Raw genomic sequence first — 17019 nt, 5'->3', positions numbered from 1 at the left:
AAAAAAAAAAAAGAGTCATTCAAAATGTGTGAACTGCTTTGAGAAGTGAAAACTCTTAGGGGACCCTATGGTCAAGTAGGAGAGCTGGTGAAAAATGTGCAACAGAAAACTTAATAAAAAGTAGATTTGGGGGCTGGGGTTGTGGCTCAGTGGTAGGGCGCTTGCCTCGCATGTGTGAGGCACTGGATTCGATTCTCAGCACTATGTATAAATAAATGAATAAAATAAAGGTCCATCAACATCTAAAAAAATATTTTCAGGGCTGAGGATATGGCTCAAGCGGTAGCGCACTCGCTTGGCATGCATGCGGCCCGGGTTCAATCCTCAGCACCACATACAAACAAAGATGTTGTGTCCACCGAGAACTAAAAAATAAATATTAAAAATTCTCTCTCTCTCTCTCCTCTCTCACTCTCTCTTTAAAAAAAAAATAATAAAAGTTTCTAACTAATTAGAACAAATTAAATTGTATTTAAAAAAAATAAAAAAATAAAAAAATATTTTCAAAAAGAAAGAAGTGGATTTTATCTTAGCAGTTGTTATTGAAATTATATCTTTTTTCTTTTTCATTCCCTAGTTCAACTTTAGTTGGCCTCCCAAGAGTGAAACGTGACAAATACTCAGTCTTCAACTTTTTGACACTCCCAGTGACATCTTCCTCACCCACAACCCAACCATCGAGTGAAAAAGTGCCACAGCACGGAGGTCCTGACAGTGAGTAGGGCTTCCTGGGGTCTGTGTACTACAGGGTTTCCACTCTTGACCAGTTGGGAAAACAGGTAAAGGGTAGTTTAGTCCTAAGGGTACACATGGTGCAGACTCTCCCGCCACTGAGAGAATTGCTCATATTCATAAGTTAGCTCATGTTAGAATGGACAGATATTTACTCTTTGGGGTCAGCGCTATCTCTATTCCTGCCATATCCCTAGCACCTTGTACTGGGCCATTGTAGGTGCACTGAAATTCTTCTGAATGAAAGAACATCAAAGAAGAACTTGCCCTTTTCTTGCTAATTCCAATGTTATATCCATGTCCGTTCCTTTCAGAGCCAAAGAAACCATCCAGGTGGGATACAGCTAAACAAGAAAAGAAAGAAGATTCCATTAGTGAATTTTTAAGTTTGGCTAGATCAAAAGTTGGTCCACCTAAACCAGAGTCCAGTCCCTTAGTAAACAAAGAGAAAGAGCATGTACCAGAATCACTCTCAAATAAGGTATTTGGGGCTTCCAGGGAAGTTCTCTTTGCCTAGCCGACAATGACCTTGGGCTTTATCATGGTGATGTTTTCTTCTCATTACTCAATAGCAGGGGGTCAGCAAACTGACTCTGTAAGGGCAGAATATTAAATATTTTATGCTTTGTGGGCCAAATTGTCTCTATTGCAACTATTCAACTTGGCTGTTGGGTGTGAAGGAAGTCATAGGCAATTATGTACATCAGTATGGCTATGTTTCAATAAAGCTTTACTTATAGAAACAAGGGGTAGATTAAATTTGGCCTCTGGGTTGTAGTTGGTTGGTGCCTGCTCTTTAGTCCAACAATTCAGTTCTAAATTTAATCATTTGAGGAGAGGTAATAAACTTCTCTGTGACTTTCACTTGGCATCAACCATAGAAACAAAACTCAGTATATACTATGTTGGAAAATGTGATTTTCTAAATAAATGTCCTTTTTGGTAGAGAAAATATACATTGGAGTTTTTAAAATGACTTCCTTAATATGTTAAAAAGTGAACTTAATAAAAAAAATTTAGTTTTAATTTCTAATAATAACCTTATTTAAATTTTTTGGTTTTTTAAAGTTATATCAAAATTGACTCTTTTTTTAATATATAGTTCAGTGAGTTTTAGCACATATGCAGATTTGTGTAACCACCACTACAGTAAGGCTGCAAGTGGTTATCACCCTGAAAAACACTCTCAGGCTGTCAGCCCCATCTTAACCACTGATGTGTGCTGTCTCTATAGTTTTGCCACTTGCAGAATGATGTATAAAAATCAGACGTGTCTCACTCAGCTCATACCTTTGAGATTTATCAATATGTGAATATATAATTGTGAATACATATATCCTTCTTGTTTTTGCAGAATAGTATTTCATCGTATGGCTGTACAGTTAATTTATTTATTGTGCTGGGGATTAAACCCAGGATCTTGTGCTGTACCCCTGAGCTATATTCCTAGCCATTTTTACTTTTATTTTGAGGCAGGGTCTCGCTAGGTTGTCCAGGCTGGCCTTGAACTCTGGATCCTCCTCAGCCTCTAGTTGTGTACTACTGCTTCTGGCTTAATTTTTGCTTTCCATTGTTATACATATTTCAAAAGAACTGATGTGGAGATAATAGCTTTATTTATTTTCTCATACTATTTTGTTGTTGTTTCATCATTCCTGAGATTCTAGGTGTCCCTCTCTTACCATTTCTTCTGAGGAACTTCCTTGAATGTTTCTTTTATAGCAGTTCTAATAGCTGATTCCCTTAAGTTTCCTTCATATGAGAATGTCTTTTATATTTCATCTTCTTTTTGAAGGATGTTCTCACTAGGTATAGAATTCTGGGTTTAAATTTTTTATTTGATTTTAATTTTTAAGGCTTTGAGCATGCTAAGCACGTACTTTACCACTGAGCTACATTCTCCAGGCCCAAGAATTCTGGGTTAGCAATTTCCTTCTCTTAGCCCTATAAAAATTTTTATGCTACTTCCTTCTGCTCTCCATGGTTTCTGATGAGAAACCTGCAGTCACTCAAAATTTTGTTCTGTTTGTAATCAGGTGATTTTTTTCCTCTGGCAGCTTTCAAGTTTTTAGTTTGGCTTTTGCCTTTTAGCTGTTTGATTATGATGTCAAGAGTACATATTTTTTTTTTAATTTATTTTTTTGGGGTTTGCTGAGCTGCTGAACACTGAGTTTGTCTTTCATTGGATTTGGGAATTTTCAGCCATTATTTTTTTCATTTTTTTTTTTCCTGTTTCACACTCTCATTCCTCTTCTGAGATTCTGATGACATAACATAGATATGTTGATATTATCCTAAAATTTTATCCTAAAAGTTTCTGTCTGTTTTTGTCAATCTCTTTTTTTTCTTTCTCTTGTTTTAATCAGATAATTTCTTTTAATCTGTTTTCAAGTTTGGACTTTTTCCAGTGTGATTTCCATTCTGCTATTGAGCCCAGGCAATGAATTTTTTTTTTCATTTGGCTTATTGTATATTACATTTCTAAAATTTCCATTTAGTTCTTCTTTATATCTTTTATTTCTTTGCTGAGATTCCCCTCCCCTCTCCTACCTTTTTCCTTTGTGTGTGTGTGTGTGTGTGTGTGTGTGTGTATATATCTCCTGGGAATGAGGATTGAACCCAGGGGTACTCTACCTGTACTGCAGCACCCACTTTTTATTTTTGGTCCTAGGGATTGAACCTAGGGGCACTTTCCCACTGAGCCTTATCCCCAGCCCTTTATATTTTTTTTATTTTGAGACAGGGTCCTGCTAAATTGGTGAGTCTGGCTTTGAATTGTGATCCTCCTACCTCAGCCTCCCAATTACCATGCCTTGCTGCTGAGACCCTTTTTATCTTTCATTTATTTGCCAGTATTCTTGGAGCATGGTTACAATGATGCTTTAAAGTCTTCTATAAATCCAATTTTTTTTTATCATTTCAGCATTGATATCTGTTTATTATATTTTATATTAAGATTTTCCTGATTGTTCTTATGTCAAATAATTTTGATATGCAACCTAGACAGTTTAAACATTGTTATGAGATCCTGGGTCTTGTTAAAATTCTAAAGAGAATGTTGATATTTGTTTTTCTTTTGCTATAGCAGGCAGTGGACATGGTTAGGTTTGAGCTACAAGGCACAACCCATTTTCTGTGGGCTATAGTTCTGATCCATTTCAGTTTTCAGAGCCTTTATTTTCAGAACCTTATTCACATCAATGAATCCCTACAGTTCTGTGATTGATACCCATAGTTTGCAGGTTAGAGTCAGATCATGTTTGTACAACTCAGAGATGAATCAGAAGTTCACATGCCATTTTATAGGATCACTCTCTGGAGTTCTTCCTTGTCACCATCTTCCTGATACCTTCTGACTCTCTGGGCTCCCCCTTCGCATCCTCTAGTCAGAAGACTGGGCCTTTAATTTCCCTGTTTTGTTTGGTCTTCTTTTCCTGACTTAATCTGTGTCTAGAGTCAAGAGCAGGAGGGCAGAAAAGGAGAAAAACAGTGGGATTCTCTCCAGTCTGGGGACCACAGCTCCTATAGTCAGAGGAAAGAGGTGTCTCCCTCTAGAGTTAGGTATCTGCTCTGCAGCTACTGCCACCACCCCTGCCACCATGGATCTGGAACCTGTTCATTGTGTTCTTACTGTTATATATTGTTTTAGTTTATTTATTTTTGAGACAAAGTCTCACTGTGTTGCCCAGGTTGGCCTTGAATTTGGTATTCTCCTGCCTTGGCCTTCTCATTTGCTGGGATTACAGGTATGCACCACTGTGCCTTGCTCTACTGCTGAATTTTTAAGTGGTATAAACTCCACTCTGTTCTTCCTAAAATAGCCCAGGTGGTGATGTGGTCTTTGGATTAGCTTTTTAGATTTTCTTACAAATCATGTTGAAATAGCACTTATATTTTTTTGCCTGAAAAAAGTCTTGGTTCTTACTTTATTACTTATTAGCCATATGACCTTATGGCTAATAAGTAATAAAGATTCATTATGCTATTTTTTTGATATGTCCCTCCTATTCTCTGAGCATCATTTTGCCTTCCAGGCACAGGAGGTGACTCTGGACTCATCTTGTCTTTTCCCAGTCCCAGCTTTAGAATTGGTCCTTACACCAAGATGCTCTGGATATTTTCAGTGGGGAATAATATTTAGAAATCAAGATCTGAGCACATGCCTGACTTTCTTTTATCATTGCTTTTTCTGTCTTAATTTTTTTTTTTTTTTTGGTACTAGGGACTTAACCCAATCTGCCACTGAGCCACATCCCCATCCCATTTTATTTTCTATTTTGAGGCAAGATCTTGCTAAGTTGCTTAGGGCCTCCCTGAGTTGTAGAGGCTGGCCTTGAACTCAGAATCCTCCTACCTCATGAGTGGCTGGGATTTACAGGCATGTGTCACTGTGCCTAGCTAAATTCCACTGTCTTGCACCATTTTTTCTCATGTGGGTATTTGTGACTCTGCTCTAGCAGTTAGAAGTGGTGTAGCATGAAAGCTGGGTGCGGTGACACATACCTATAATTCCAGCAGCTGGGGAGGCTGACACAGGAGGATTGTAAGTCCAAAGCCAGCTTCAGCAAAAGCAAGGTGCTAAGTAACTTGATGAGACCTTGTCTCTAAATAAAATACAAAATAGGGCTGGGGATGTGCTCAGTGGCTGAGTGCCCCTGAGTTCAATCCTTGGTTACGCCCCCCTTCCCCTCAAAAAAGAAGTGATGTGGCATGGAGAATGGCCACTGACCAAGAGAGAGAAGAACTGGTAGTCGAGTGTAGACCCACCCCTGGCCCAAATCATGAGTGCATCTTTGACAATCTTTCTTGTCTCTGACTTGAGATTTTCAGTGGTAACACAGAAGGATGAAATGCATTCTGTAGGTGGTTCCTATTCTCTTTCCTTTCTTTCTTACTTAGATTACCCCAGTTCTGTGGCAAGTGATAAACTGTTTGAGTGGTGGTCATGTCTTTATACCTTTGTTCCTTGTTTGCTGACCTGGGTTTGTATAAAATTACTGCCCCTCCCCATTTTCTTTATTTTTTCTTTTTGGTTAGTCTGAATGTCCATCACCTGGGCTATTTTAGGAAGAACAGGGTGTAATTGCAAAGGGAATTTCCCTTATTATTTTATTGCTCTGTTCCTGGTTCCCTCTCTCTTGTGTGGAGGGCCCCTAGTTTTCTCTTCAGTATTTCCTATAGCAGACACTTTGTATTACTTTTAATATTGGACCCTGGAGGCTTTGACAGGCCCTTGAAAGTAGAACAGAGGCATTTTGTCAACTTTATTTTTGTGAGTCCTCTGCAATTCTGTTTATTTATTTATTTTTTAATGAGAGAGGAGAGAGAGAATTTTTTTTAATATTTATTTTTTAGTTCTTGGCAGATACAACATCTTTGTTGGTATGTGGTGCTGAGGATCGCATGCCAGGCGAGCGCGCTACCGCTTGAGCCACATCTCCAGCCCCTGCAATTCTGTTTAATGACTAGTCTCCATGAGAGGTTTCAGCTGCTTTTGCTTAATTAGCACACTATAGAGAAATACCACAAAAATAAATGCTCTGTGAATGTCATTGTTTAATTTAGGCTCTGTGTGGCTATGGATACCCATGTACACAAGCATTAATGTAAATATGTGTGCATGCATGTGTCTTTGAATGTTTTGTAGAATGTTTGGCTCCCTTCGCCCTGCTTCTTTATTTCTGACTCCTATTTCACTATTAATACAGATGGTAAACAAAGGTGTGGATTCACCACCAACCGAGGGAGAAAGTAGCCGCCCATCCATGGACTTATTCAAGGCCATCTTTGCCAGCTCCTCAGATGAAAAGTCCTCATCCTCTGAGGATGAACAAGGCAACAGTGAGGATGACCAGGACGGTACTGAGGAGGTCAACTTTAGAAGTTCCCAACAGACTGACTTGGGGGAAACCTCATCTTTGGCACATGGTACTTCCATGTCTCACACCTGGGAAACTAAAGGAGGAAATGGTGGTGTTTAGTCTATAATTTAACCCATTATGTTCCATTGTCCTACTTATGAAATGCCTAAAAACCTTAAATTGAGCAAGAAATATACAACTTTTGGTAATTTTGAAATAAATATTTAGGTTTTTTATAGTTCTGTTCTTTTTGAGAAAAGTAATAGATGAATGATTAGTGATGTGTTCATTAATATTATTAATATTATTAATGATATCATTAATATCATTAATGATAATAAATAATATAATCCTTAGATTATGATTTTCAATCTATTTTAATGCAGCTGTGTCAGTTTCATTAACATATTTGCAGAATTGAACACTTGGGACTTAATGGTCTTAACCAGGGTGATTAGCAGTCAATGATTTCTTTTGTTTTTTTGGTTCTGGGATAGAACCCAGAGCCTCATATATGGTAGCCAGTGCTTTACCTCTGAGCAATATCCCCAGCCTTATAATTCTATTCTTCTTTCTATCTGGTATAAATAGCTAACATATTTTTAGTATAGCTGTGTTTAATAATATTGATTTTCCAACTTATCCTAGTTGAGAAGTATTTAAAAGATAGTAAATTTTTTATTTAAAAAGATAGTCTTTTTTCAGCCTGGTTGATGAGGTAGTGCCAGGATTATTGAAAAATCATTTGGTGGCAAAACACATCTATTAAACACTCAAACACATTAATACTGGGAAAATTAATGAAATTAACATGCTGGTGTTTTTCAGCTAGTGAACCGGTCCTTCCTGAGCCCACACCCTTCCCTATACAAAAGATGGAGATAGATGAAAGAGAAGAGTTTGGCCCGCGGCTGCCTCCTGTCTTCTGCCCCAGTGAGTCCAGAGTTCCTTGGTTCATCTGCTCGAGTTAGCATGTATCTTCCCTGAGATGTGACAACTTTAACAGCATTATTATATCTGCATATCTAATCTAACTTGAGGCCCAACAAGCTTTTATTGGTTTCTGTTTTCAACCACATTTTGAAACCCATTGTTTCTACCAAGAGCCTGAGTAATAGCTGTTGCTTTACAGTTTCAGAGAACTTTAAAACTTTTTTTCTTTTTTAACTTTCAGATGTTTATAGTAGAACCCTAACCATCTTAAATCTTATCACTTATAGAAATAAAAAAGGAAAGTTCTAGCACTCTAAGATGGGAGGGAATTATGTGAAGAGTATTTTAAAATTAATTTATGCTTGCCATTCCAATGTACATCTGTAATCCCAGTAGCTTGGGAGGCTGAGGTAGGAGGATTGCAAATTTGAGATCAGCCTCAACAATTTAGCAAGACCCTGTCTCAAAATAAAATAAAATAAAAAGGGTGGGGATATAGCTCAGTGGCAAAGCACCCTCTGTACAAAAAAAAAAAAAAAATTACACTTTGGTTAAGTAGCAAATAAAATTAGTTCTTTCAGAAGTTAAATACTGTCCATCCTTCTCTCCCAATATCTGTGCAGTGCCATCTTAAATTGACATCTCATGTTAAAATGTTTAGACTAGATTTTTATCATCTCTTTGAAGTCTGGGATAACAAACATCTGATAATATGACCCAGATATATAAATAGCATATAATTCTATGATCTGTTTTATAGTTTCCTATAATATCCACATGTAAATATTGATTTGGTTAATTAACTAGCTTCTAAAGAGATTTTAAAAAGCAGAGAAAAGAAATATGAAACTTGGAAAAATTGTAGTAAATTGGTTTTCTCATTTGCTTTTGTTGTTCTGATCTTTAGTTTAAAATTGGTGTCAGGGGCTGAGGATATAACTCAGTTGGTAGAGTTCTTGCCTAGCATACACTAAGGTCCTGGGTTCTAATCCCCAGCACCACATTAAAAAAAAAAAAAATCTGCACCTGGAGTGGCCTCAGCAACAGAGTATACAAATAAACAAACAAACAAACAAACAAATAATTAAAAAATTGGTATCAACATTTGACAACTAAATTATTTATACCCCTTTCCCAGAATGTCCTTAATACCCACAAAATAGTTAATAACAATTTGTATATGGGTTATTTACGGGACATGATTTTCTAAAAACTAGCATTAAAGAAAAGTGGTGAAGTCAAATTTAGAAATCTATTTTCCTGGTGGGGGAGGTTTACTGGGGATTGAACTCAGGAGCATTCAACCACTGAGCCTCACTTCCAGCCCTATTTTGTATTGTATTTAGAGATAGGGTCTCACTGAGTTGCTTAGTGCCTCACTTTTGCTGAGGCTGGCTTTGAACTCATGATGCTCAGCAATTTAGCAAGACCCTGTCTCAAAATGAAAAAAAAATAAAAAGGGCTGAGAATATAGTTCAGTGGTAAAGCAGCCCTGGGTTCAATCCTCTGTACCAAAAAAAAAAAAAAAAAAAAAAATTATATTTTGGCTAATGTAGCAAATAAAACTAGTTCTTTCTGAAGTTAAATATTGTCCATCCTCTCTAGCCTCTCTAGCCACTGGGATTACAGGAGTGTGCCACCGTACCCGGCTTGAAATCTTTGACTAACTGTAAGTTTAGAAAATTATAGGCACTTGTTAACTGGGTTTAGAAAATATTCACACTCTTGAAACATCTTGAAACTTTTCTGTAGGTGGAAAAAGTTGATTTAATGACTTGCCCTACTTCTACTATTGTGAATTTTTGTTGGTTTGGTTACCTGTAAATTAACAATCAATGAAAATATTTTGGGCTGAATCTGGAGGTGGAAAAATCTAGCCCACGTAACTTCTTTATTGTTTTATTCTTATTTATTTTTTGTGGGACTAGGAATTGAACCCCTAGTCTCTACCACTGGGTGCTCTACCACTGAGCTACACCCGTGCCCTTTTTTAAAATTTTGAGATAGGGTCTCACTAAGTTGCCCTGGCTGGCCTCATACTTGTGATCTTCCAGCCTCCCAAGTCCTGGGATTACAATTGTGAATTACTGCACATGGCCATCTTTAGTGTTTTTTTTGTTGTTGTTGTTGTCGTTGCTGTTATTGGAGATTGAACCCAGGGATGCTTTACCACTGAGCTACATCTGCAGCCCTTTTAAAATAAAAAGTTATTTATTTTTTATTTTAAGATAGGGCCTTATTGAATTGTTGAGGCTGGAATCCTCCTGTCTCAGCCTCCTGAGTTGCTGGGTTTACAGGTGTGCACCATAGTGCCCACCAGTTTTTAGTTGGCTTTAATGACTCTATACATTATGTTTTTTAATATTTTTTAAATTGTCAATGGACCTTTATTTAATTAATTAATTTATTTATATGTGGTGCTGAGAATTGAACCCAGTGCCTCACACATGCTAGGCAACTGCTGTACCCCTGAGCCCCAGCCTCAACCCACATTATGTTGTTTTGATGCTAGTATTTTAGTTTTTTCTTATTTTAGTTTTCCTCACCTTCTCCTTCCCCTTCCCCCTTTCTGCTTCTCAATTGGTCTTCCATTTATTTATTTATTTTTAATTGGTACATTATAGTTATATATAAAATTGGAATGCATTATGATATATTCATACATGCACATAGCATAATTTGGTCAACTTCATTTCCCAGTTCTTCCTCTTTTCCTCCCCTCTTCTCTCCTCTTTGTTCTTTCACTTTTACTCCACTGATCTCCCTTCCACTTCTAAGATAAATTCTTGGAAAATTTTTGTAAAGAGAGAATGAATATGAAGAGCAAACATTTATGTACCAGATTCTGGACTATGAATTCATGTGCTAGGTCCTATCTCATTCTCCTTGTGTTCCTAAGAACATAGGGACTCTTACTATCCCCATTTGATAGATGAGGGGATGGAGACTTGGAGAGCTGGCAGCAGAGCCAAGATTCAGCTCTGTCTGCCTCAGAGCTCACCTGAGGATGTTAAAAGCTTACAGACTCTGGGCATTCTGGTCTGGCTTTATCTTCATCTGAGGTTCCCCTGGCAGACATGGCAATGGCAAGAATGCACTGATTGGAATGCACAAGTCTTATACTGAGGTTTCTGGCAGCTTCCTGAACATAGCACTGTAGTCTGTTGAACTAATCTGTTTCTTTATCAGTGAGGCATAAAGGGATCAAAAAATAGTTCTGCTTCAGTGTTAAACATTTTGTCAACACCTATTTCAGGGATATAGGAACTTACTTTTTTTATTTTCCCCCAGTCACATTTATTACATTTGTGTTTCAGATGCTCGTCAGAAACTTGAGACACCTCAAAAGGAGAAACATAAAAAGAACAAAGAAAAACACAAGACTAAGAAAGAGCACAGACGAAAGAAAGAGAAGGTGAATACTTCTGGGTGCCTCAGGGTTGGTGTTGGGTCTCCCATTGCTGCTTCTAGCGTCCAGGGAAACCCCTGGAGTGCCATATAAAGCCAGTCAAGGAGCACATTCCTTGGCCAAGATAGGGAACACAGGTCTCTCTACATCTTCACAATAATGTTGGCATTCAATGCAAACTTTCAGCTTCTCACAACTTTGTTTTTCTTTAAGGGTAGCATATTTTAATTTGTTCAGTTTTAATTGGTACTGGGGATTGAACTCAGGGGTACTCTACACTGAGCTATACCCCTAGCCTCAGCTATTTTTGTCATTGTCATTGTTATTATTATTATTTAATATTGGGGATTAAACCCAGGACCTCATGCATGCTTAGCCAGTGCTCTGCAACTGAGCTACATCTCCAGCCCAACTTTGACATTATTAAAAATCGTGATTTTAATTGGTAACTTTGCCATTTGAAGTGAAGAAAGCTTGAATAGATAGAATAGTGGTGCAGCCAAGTGTGGTAGTGCACACCAATAATCTCAGCTAGTTGGGAGGCCCAGGCAGGAGGCTTACAAGTTACAGGCCAGCCTGGGCAACTTAGTGAGTCCTCATCACAAAATAAAAATATAAAAAGGACTGGGAGTGTAAGGTAGTGGTGGAGTACTTGCCTAGCCTGCAGAAACTCCTGAGTTGGATTTCCAGCAGCATGTACTTTTACTGCTGACATCTCTTTTTTTTTTTTTTTTTTTTTAAAGAGAGAATTTTTTTTTTAATATTTATTTTTTAGTTCGGCAGACACAACAACCTTGTTGGTATGTGGTGCTGAGGATCGAACCCGGGCCGCATGCATGCGAGGCGAGCGCGCTACCGCCTGAGCCACATCCCCAGCCCCTGCTGACATCTCTTAGTCTGTCATCCATGTCTTCTTTAAGCCTTTTAACTAGGTTAATATTATGTAGTTATGTAGCCAGTGTGGTCTGGCCCAGAAGTCGAACACATTAGAAACTGCTCCATTACTGGCTACCAGAGGAAGGGATTCCTGAGCATGGAAGACGACTGAAGTTCTCATGTAGAGAAAAGAAAACACCTGTGCTGACAGATTTGAAAACCAAATCCTATTTGTTAAATATCCCTGCCCTGCTGTTCATTGATCTGCCAGTTTCTTCTCCACACTTTTCCCAGCTGCTTGCTGTTCTATTGTATAGTTTCTCAGGCCTGACAAAATGAACCAGTCAAGTTTGTGGGAGGTGATGCAGGTCACCACAAATAAGATTGGAGCTAAGTTTCAAGAGGGCATCCTGCCCTATCTGCTGGATTCTGCTGTGTCAGTTACTAGAGGATTGGCCATGTCAGTGTGCATAGTTGATAGTATGCACAGCTGTCTGTTCTGTCTGCCTGTGTTTGGTCAAAGCTCGCTCTAAATCTCTAAATGAGGGGTTTTGATTTTGTTTGTTTTTAACTGATTCCAGCAAACAACCAAATGCCTGGGTTATTTAGCCTTTTTTTCTGGTGGCCCTAGAGATCAAGCCCACGTCCTCACTCATGCTAGTCAAGTGTTCTCCCAAGTGTGAGCTTCACCCCCACCCACTGGGTTAGCTTTTCATTGCACCAAATTAAGGAGAAAAACATATTTCCCACTTTCTCCTCCATTCTCCTCATTTTTTTTCTTTCTTTTTTTTTTTCCAGAAAAAGAAACACAAGAAGCACAAACACAAAAGTAAGCAAAAGAATAAAAAATCAGAGAAAAGTAGCAGTTCTGAGAGTACTGACAGCAGTGACAGCCAGAGTGACGAAGAAGGGACCGCTGACCTGTCACCCCAGGAGCTGCTGAGACGGTAGGCTGTGGGCGACAGTTGGTCTTTACTCAATAATTGATGTGTTTGCTTAGAAGCAAATACCAGAAATGGGAAATTTGTATATTCACTAGGCTTTTTAACAAGTTTTAATATTTAATTCCATAAGTAATATGTGAATATATTATTAATATGCAAATTCAGACCTTACAGATAAAACTTAAGGGGTCCTTGACCAATTCCCCAAACCTCTCCTTCTCTATAATAACCTCTATCCTTAGTTTCACATGAACCTTCAAGACATTTCTGTGCAACTGTACAACATACACACTCACACATTTATTTGTGTGTGTTGTCACATTCACATATTTAAAAAATATTTTTAATTGTAGATGGACACAATACTTTATTTTATTTATTTATATATATATATGTGGTGCTGTGGATCAAACCCAGTGCCTCATACATGCTAGGCAAGCACTCTACCACGGAGCTACAGCCCCAGCCCACACTCACACATTTTTTGTGCACATTTAAAAAAAATATTTATTTTTTAGTTGTAGTTGGACACAATACCTTTATTTATTTACTTTTATATGGTGCTGAGGATTGAACCCAGGGCCTCACATGTGCTAGGTGAGTGCTCTACTGCTGAGCTGCAGCTTTAGCCCTGTGCACATTTTTAATATAAATATAATTTTATATTTATAACACAGGTTTGTAGGGTATGAATCTTGATAATGAATAAATATTGCCAAAGTACTTTCCAAAATGGCTATGTTCATTTAAATAAAGTACTTGATTACTACTTTGATTACAAAAATTACCAGTGTTACAAAAATGTTTGCCAGTATGATGGGTAAAAAATGATCTCTCGGGGCTGGGGATGTGACTCAAGCGGTAGCGCGTCCATCTGGCATGCGTGCGGCCCGGGTTCGATCCTCAGCACCACATACCAACAAAGATGTTGTATCTGCCAAATACTAAAAAATAAATATTAAAAATTCTCTCTCTCCCTCTCTCTCACTGTCTCTCACTCTCTCTTTAAAAAAAAAAATGATCTCTCATTTTAATTTGCATTTCCTCATTTATCAAGGTTGAGTATGTTTTCATGTTTCTCAGCTTTTGCTGTTTTTTTTTTTTTGTAAATAGCTTGTTCATGTCCTTGTTCATCATTTGTTTTCTGTTGGATTGTTTCATTGCCAGTACAGTTTGGCTGATTTTTAGAAAATAAAAAAATATTTTTGTATATTAAGTCTTTGTATTTTAGTGTATTACATGTTACTTTTTAACTTTGTTGTACAGAAGTTTTACTTTTGGGACTACTTGGTTTTTACTAGTTTTTGTTGTTTTACAACATCATCTTTTTAAAAAGACCTTCCTTAACTCAAGGTGTGTATATTAAATATAATTTGCACATACACTAGCTGGGTACATTGATACATGCCTGTAATCCAAGTGACTCAGGAGGCTGAGGCAGATGGATTGCAAGTTCAAGAATAGCATCAGCAACTTAGTGAGATCCTGTCTCAAAATGAATAAAAAGGACTGAGGATGTATCTCAGGGGTAAGAAGCTTTCTTTCTCCAGTGCCAAAAAAAAGAAAAAAAAAATGTTTATACCCACACTTGTAATCCAATTGCCATATACACACTACCCTAATGCTTTTTTCTTTTTTTAAAAGCAGTGCTGGGGATTGAATTCAGGGCCTTGCTTATGCCAGGCAAGTGCCCTACCACTGAGCTACTTCCTCAACCCTACTTGAAAGCTTTTGTAGTTTTGTTTTTGATCTATTTGAATTTTTTTTTTTGTGTGTGTGTGTGTGTGAACAGAATAAGATAGGCATACTACCTATTTTTTTCCAAAATGAATACACAGTCATAGCAGAGTAACCTAACTTCAGTTGAAAACAATCTCCAAGTCCCAGTGACTTACCATAGTGAAGCATGAAGGCAATTGAGGAAGCTGCTCCAGATTCCAGCTTGTTCCTTCTTCAACCCATGTGGTCTTCAGAGGACGGGGGACAGGTTGGAGGAAGGCACTGAAATTGTTATGATCCTGCTTCAAAGTCTCCATTTTACTTCCATCTGTAGCCCATGGCCAGAATAGCTGCCTGGCCCACCTGGCCACTCCAGCACTGGGAAGCACAGCCCAGTGATGGGCCCTGGATAAAGGGGGGAATAACAGGATGAACCCTGATCACCTCAGCCCTACCCAAAATCTTAATCTTAATGAGATCAGTGATCCTTTTGTAAATCCCTGTGCCCATGGGGATTTTCTGCTTAGATTTCTTAATTGTTTTGTATATATGCCTTTTTAAATAACTATGATCTTATAGTATTGCTGTCTGGAAAGGCAGGTTCCACCTTTTTGTTCTGTGTGTGTGTGTGTGTGTGTGTGTGTGTGTGTGTGTGTGTGTGTTGCTAAAGATTGAACTCAGGGCTTTGTACACATTGAGCAAGTGCTCTACCACTGAACTATATCCCCAGGTCTTTTTTTTTATTTTTTTCATTTCTTTCTTTTTTGGGGGGCGGGGTGGTTTACAGGGGATTGAACTCAGGGGCACTCAATCACTGGGCCACATCCTCAATCCTGTTTTGTATTTTATTTAGAGACAGGGTCTCACTGAGTTGCTTAGCACCTCGCTTTGCTGAACCTGACTTTGAACTCATGATCCTCTTACCTCAGCCTCCCAAGCTACTGGGATAACAGGTGTGTGCCACTATGCCTGGCCTCATTTATTTCTTTTGGAAGGACAATACATTATCATAGTTCAAAAATACAAAGGATGTGAACATTTAAATTGAATCCAAAGCCTTCTGAAGTAGCTGTGCCAATTCATGTTTCCCTTTCCTCCTTTATGTGAGTACTGACAGGGAAGAAGGTACCAGGAAGCACATCTGGGTATCAGTTCATTTCATCTTCACCCTACTCTGTGTCACCCCATCTCTTAGATGGGGAAAGCCAAGCATGGAGGTTAAGTCACGTGCCCACATAATCTCCCCCATAGCTGATATCACTGTTGATCAATGTTGGTCATCTGGCACATCATTCCTACAGAACTTTACCTGCCTATAGAAGGGGCACAAATGGAAGCCCTTCAGTGCCCGTTAGGAGCATGTGGTAGACTGGGCCAGAAAACATAGGCAAGTAGCTATGTGCTGAGTAACATCTACAACTTTTACTATATTGAGACCAAAACCTGAAGAACAATGTCTATGTGTTAAGTACTATTGATGTTAAAAAGTCATCTTCAGGTCTTTGGATTTTTCTAAATGTACACATATGTTAACTTTCTATCACTATAACATATACTTGAGATAATCAGCTTATAAAGAGAAAAGATTTGTTTTAGCTCCTTTCCTTTTATCCTTCCTTCTTTTAGCACTGGGGATTCTCTACCGTGAACTTCACTTCCTTCTTTTTTTATTTTTATTTCAAGACAGGGTCTCAGTAAGTTGTGGAGGCTGGTTTCAAACTTGTGATCCTCCTGCCTTAGCCTCCTGAGTTGCTGGGTATACAGGCATGCATCACTGTACTTAGCTGACATTTGATTTTCTACATAGAGCAGGGGCCTAGAACCAGTATGACTCAGCCCTACTCTAAGTAGAGTTGCCATAAACATTTTTATATATATGAAATTGAGATTTAAGACTGAAGATTTTGGAGCTTTTGCCCCTGAAGCAAACATACTTTAGTTCCTTCTCTAAAGGCCATACAATGGCTGAAGTGGTAAGTGAAACCAGGATTAGAGATTGCTCTTAGAAATAGGTCCTAATGTGAGATGTGAGTTAGTGAGTCTCTGTACATTTGAAGGGTAACAGAAGAAGTAGTTTAAGATAAGAATAAGCTATGCTTCATTATAATGGTCAACCTGTGCTTTCTATGTGGAGACATTCCACTGTGAGGTGTGGAATTCTCAGCCCTCACAGAGCTGTTTCATTTTTTCAGTTTATTTCTAACTTACCTTCTCTCTCTTTTCTGTTTTCTTTTCAGACTGAAATGTCTCCCATTAAGAAGGCAGTAATTGAATTCTGCCCTGGCCTGTCCCAGTATCAGATCTCCTCCATGAAGGAAACTCATTGACTGTTCAGTTAATGTATTGTACAGATTGTATTTATATGTAAATTCCTGCTGTAAAATAATTTTTAAAACCTTGCCATTTCAAAGTCTGCCTTGAAAGGTTGTAGAAATTGATTTCTATTTTTAACTTCAGTTAGTGTCAGAGGGAAAAATTCAGACTGAACAGTTTAATTAAAGTGGCATTTTTCTATTTTCTTCTTGGGTTTTTAATTTCCTGGAAT

At 38.1% G+C, this 17019-nt stretch overlaps 1 protein-coding gene across 3 annotated transcripts in view; it reads left to right on the top strand.

The window, feature by feature from the left end:
• The window catches only part of Gpatch1 (G-patch domain containing 1), a 44354-nt gene extending 27362 nt beyond the window's left edge, over positions 1-16992 (top strand). The window contains exons 14-21 of one of the 3 annotated variants that reach the window (XM_078032177.1): positions 578-714; positions 1047-1213; positions 6441-6660; positions 7422-7526; positions 10844-10941; positions 12610-12758; positions 15328-15427; positions 16712-16992. In XM_078032177.1, coding sequence (XP_077888303.1) covers positions 578-714; positions 1047-1213; positions 6441-6660; positions 7422-7526; positions 10844-10941; positions 12610-12758; positions 15328-15424 — 973 coding nt within the window. In that variant the 3' untranslated portion in view covers positions 15425-15427; positions 16712-16992. Of the gene's footprint in view, positions 1-577; positions 715-1046; positions 1214-6440; positions 6661-7421; positions 7527-9131; positions 9196-10843; positions 10942-12609; positions 12759-15327; positions 15428-16711 lie in introns of those variants that run through there. The other 2 variants (XM_078032178.1, XM_078032179.1) reach the window with 2 other exon arrangements.
• The last annotated feature ends 27 nt before the right edge of the window (positions 16993-17019 follow it).

This window comes from Ictidomys tridecemlineatus, chromosome 15, assembly GCF_052094955.1.
Source record: "Ictidomys tridecemlineatus isolate mIctTri1 chromosome 15, mIctTri1.hap1, whole genome shotgun sequence".
Lineage (NCBI taxonomy): Eukaryota > Metazoa > Chordata > Mammalia > Rodentia > Sciuridae > Ictidomys > Ictidomys tridecemlineatus.
This window is presented reverse-complemented; position numbering and strand designations above follow the sequence as displayed.